Below are 3,889 nucleotides of genomic sequence, written 5' to 3' on the forward strand. Positions count from 1 at the left end.
TCTGGATTCTAAAGAGGAAGAGAGAGCAAGTTTCCCTCCCAACACTGTGGAGGCAGGCTGTCAGCCCACAACTGCTGCAAAGCTTAAAGAAAACTGAACATGTGGGAGCCAGGCACTGCAAGAGAAGCCTAAATATACACACCTGAACAACGTGAGAGGAAGCGTGCTGAGATCAGAAGACTGTTGTGCATCATGCTTCTAAATAAAGCTGGCAGACTGGCCTCTTGGTAGCGTCTCATCCATCCCATATCAGTAGTCCAGGCACAGGGCCACAGCAAGCCTGAGATAAGCCATCTGTCATGTGCTCCTGTGACAATCCACAAGGAAAAACATCCCCTGGTAACCGAAGATATCCACACACCAGCAGCACACTCTTAAAATAGCACCAGACATGTCTTCAGCAGAACGTCTCCTCATTCATGCTGCACTTCTCACCCGGTATCCAGCCTTGATTGCGTCCCCAGGGGCAGAAGTGTCTCAGCTAAGGCCTTGCTATGCTAACTCCAGCCCATGCCTAAGTCAAAAAAATTTTTTTAATTTTATACGTGTTTTGCTTATATGTATTGAAGTGCACCTGTGTGTACAATGCACACAGAGGCCAGAAGAGGGCATTGAATCCCCAGGAGCTGGAGTTATGGATGACTGTTAGCCACAATGTGGTGCCAGGAACCAAACCCAGATCCCCTGCAAGAGCAGCAAGTGCTCTTAACTACTGAGTCATCTCTGCAGCCCCCAGAATTCTTTTGGGTTTTTTTTAAAGATTTTTTTATTAAGATGTGACTTTTCTCTTCAAAATCAGTAGGTGTCTTTTATTGTATCATTAAATATCATACATTGATCTCACAGTCCAGAATCTTGTTTCTGGACCTGGATGGCTCCAGGCTTGGGCATCAGCTTGTAAGCTGTTCCTTTTTCAGAGACAAAGGTTCCAGCCCAGGATTTCTGATATCCTTTTTTTGTTTCGTTTTGGGGTTTTTTTGTTGTTATTTTTTGAGACAAGGTCTCCCTATAGCTAGCCAGGAACTGGCTACATAGTCTAGACTGGACTGATCTCAGAGATCCAACTGCCTTTGCCTCCCAAGTGCTGGGATTAAAGGTGTACAACCACACCCAGCAGAATTCTTAATTTAGTATAGGCAAAGGCAGATCTAACCACAGTATTGCCCCTTCTAGAGGGCACAATGCTGGGGCAAAGGGTAACCCTCCAGGGCTGGGGACCTCAATATGTAATGGTCCTTAGGTTTGTGCCACTCTGAGTACATTGCTTACATGTGTCTAAGTACACCCATGTCATGCAATGCCTGCAGAGGCCAGGTGTTGGACTCCCTGGAACTGGAGTTACAGATGGTTAACTGCTATGTAGGTGCTGGGAATCAAACCTGGGTCCTCTGCAAGAGCAGTCAGTGCTCATAACTGCTGAGCCATCTCTCCAGCCCCTTATTTTTAATTTTTATGTATACGAGTGTTTTGTCTGCATGTAAGTGAACCACACGCATACAGTGCCCAAGGAGGTTATAAGAGGGTATCACGTCCCTTGGAACTGGAAGTGTGGATGAGTGCTAGCTGCCAGGTGGATGCTGGGAACAGAACCCAGGTCCTCTGCAAGAGCAGTGCATGTTCTTAACTGCTGAGTCCTCTCTCTAGACCCTGAGCTCTTTCTTATACAGTCTAGGCCCACCTGCCTAGGGATGACATTGCCCATAGTGGGCTTGGCCTTCTTAATTACCAATTAATGCCTCACAGAATGTCGATAGGCCACTCTGATAGAGAAAATTCCCCAACTGAGGTTCCCTCCTCCCAGCTGACTCTAGTTTGCGTCGTTAACAAAAACAGCACAGTATATTTTCTAGCTCTATTTTCCTATAAATTTCATTACAGCTGAATAAGATTCCATTGTATACATGTACACATTTTCATTACCCATTCATCAATTACTGGACTAACATTTAAAAAAAATTTTTTTTTACTATTTTTATGTGTATGCATATATTACCTGCATGTAGGTAAGTGCACCCATGTCATGCAATGCCCGAGAACAGAAGATGCTGTCAGACCCCCTGGAACTGGAGTTACAGACAATTGTTAGCTGCCATGTGGGTGCTGGGATTTGAACCCAGGTCTTCTGCAAGAACAGCCAGTGTTCTTAACCCCTGAGCCATCTCTCCAGCCCCTACATTGAACACTTTTAAAAAATATTTTTTTGAGAATTTCATAGAATGTAATTTTACCTTGAAAATGTTTTTATTTGTATTTTATGAGTGTTTTGCATCCATGTGTCTAAGTGCACCTATGCATACAGTGCCCATAGAGACCAGAAGAGGGGGATAGATCCCCCTGGAACTGGAGTTAAGGACAGTTGTTGGCCACCAAGTGGGTGCTGGAAACCAAACCTGGGTCCAAGAGCAGCCAGTGTCGATAACTGCTGAGCCATCATTCCAACCCTGACTCTCCTCTCCCAGCAGCTGTCAATTGCTAATAGCTCCAGAATCCATGCTGGGATTTTGTCTGGCTTGTTTTCACAGGTCTTATGCATGCTGTCACAACCACTGTGAGTTCACATGTGAATATGCCCCACTGTGCCCCGAAAACAGTTTGCTGTAGTCATCCTCCACCTCTGGTTCTTACAATCTTCTCACTGGCTCTTCTCCATGACCTCAGCTTTGGGGGGAGGAGTATAATATAGATGTCCCATTCAGGGCTGAGCACTCTGCAGTCTCTTACTTTCTGCTGCGCTAGAGACTGAACACAGGGCCTCATGCATGCCAAACAAACACTCTATCAACTGAGCTACAGTCCATCTTTATTTATTTATTTATTTATTTATTTATTTATTTATTTATTTATTTATTTATTTATTTATTACTTGTTTATCTTTTAGAGACAGGTCTCCCAGTAGTGGGGCTGGCCTGGAATTCCCTATGTAGACCAGGCTGATTTCTATCTCAGAGACCCACCTGCCTCTGCCTCCTAAGTGCTGGGATCAAAGGAAAGGCTTGTGCCACCACACACAGCTTAAGGTGTGTGTGTGTGTGTGTGTGTGTTTGTATGAGAGAGAGAGAGAGGGAGAGGGAGAGAGAGAGAGAGAGAGAGAGAGAGAGAGAGAGAGAGAGAGAGAGAGAGTCTCCCTGTAGCCCCAACTGGCCTGGAACTTGCTATGTAGATCAGGCTAGCCTCAAACTCAGAGATCTGCCTGCCTGTGCCTCCTGAGTGCTAGGATTAAAGGTATATACCACCACGCCCGGGCAGGCATATTTTTTCATAAACTAAACCTTTGGAGGTAGGCAAGTGACCTACCTGATCAGGAAGAAGGGCAAACCCTTGGAGAAGGAAGTGAGTAGAAAGAAAACAAGGTGCAGCAGCTCTCAGCTGACCTGAGCCTGTGTCTACATGACAGTTGTCATGTTTGAATAACAGAGCTACTGAAGGACTCCTAGCGGCCAGCCACACAGAAAACCAACAGGTTACAGAAGATGCTTTTTCATATGAAAACTGTATGTACGCACAAAAATGTAAAGCATAACCAGAAACCATTATTGTCTCACCTAATAACACAAGAGTCGACTCTGTTAGGAAAAAGCATGTTTATTTGGTTCTAGTCACAGTTCCATCATGTCTACTTTCTTTGTAAGTTCAGCTTCAATGGCATCCTAGAGGAAGGAGAAAAAGCCAGAAACAAAGTCTAAAATAGATTCTATGAACATCCAATGATATTTAAAATGAGATAAACAAAAAAGAAAGCATTGAAACAGAAGTTTTATTTTATTTATTCTTTGTGTATATGGTCCTGGGTACCAAACTGAGGAAACTATGTATGCTAGTAAAGCCCTCTACTACTGAGCTGCATTCCCAGCTCTGTGTGTGTGTGTGTGTGTGTGTGTGTGTGTGTGTG

The 3,889-nt window shown here is 44.4% G+C and overlaps 1 protein-coding gene across 2 annotated transcripts in view; it reads right to left on the reverse strand.

Moving 5' to 3' along the window:
- Positions 1 to 3,566: 3,566 nt before the first annotated feature.
- Haus1 (HAUS augmin like complex subunit 1) overlaps positions 3,567 to 3,889 on the reverse strand; it is a 14,157-nt gene continuing 13,834 nt past the window's right edge. For both annotated transcript variants that reach the window (XM_008825912.3, XM_008825911.3), the window contains exon 9: positions 3,567 to 3,647. In XM_008825912.3, the coding sequence (XP_008824134.1) occupies positions 3,597 to 3,647 (51 nt within the window). In that variant the 3' untranslated portion in view covers positions 3,567 to 3,596. The remainder of the gene's footprint in view (positions 3,648 to 3,889) is intronic.

This window comes from Nannospalax galili, unplaced genomic scaffold, assembly GCF_000622305.1.
Source record: "Nannospalax galili isolate Female #2095 unplaced genomic scaffold, S.galili_v1.0 scaffold169, whole genome shotgun sequence".
In the NCBI taxonomy this organism is placed as follows: domain Eukaryota; kingdom Metazoa; phylum Chordata; class Mammalia; order Rodentia; family Spalacidae; genus Nannospalax; species Nannospalax galili.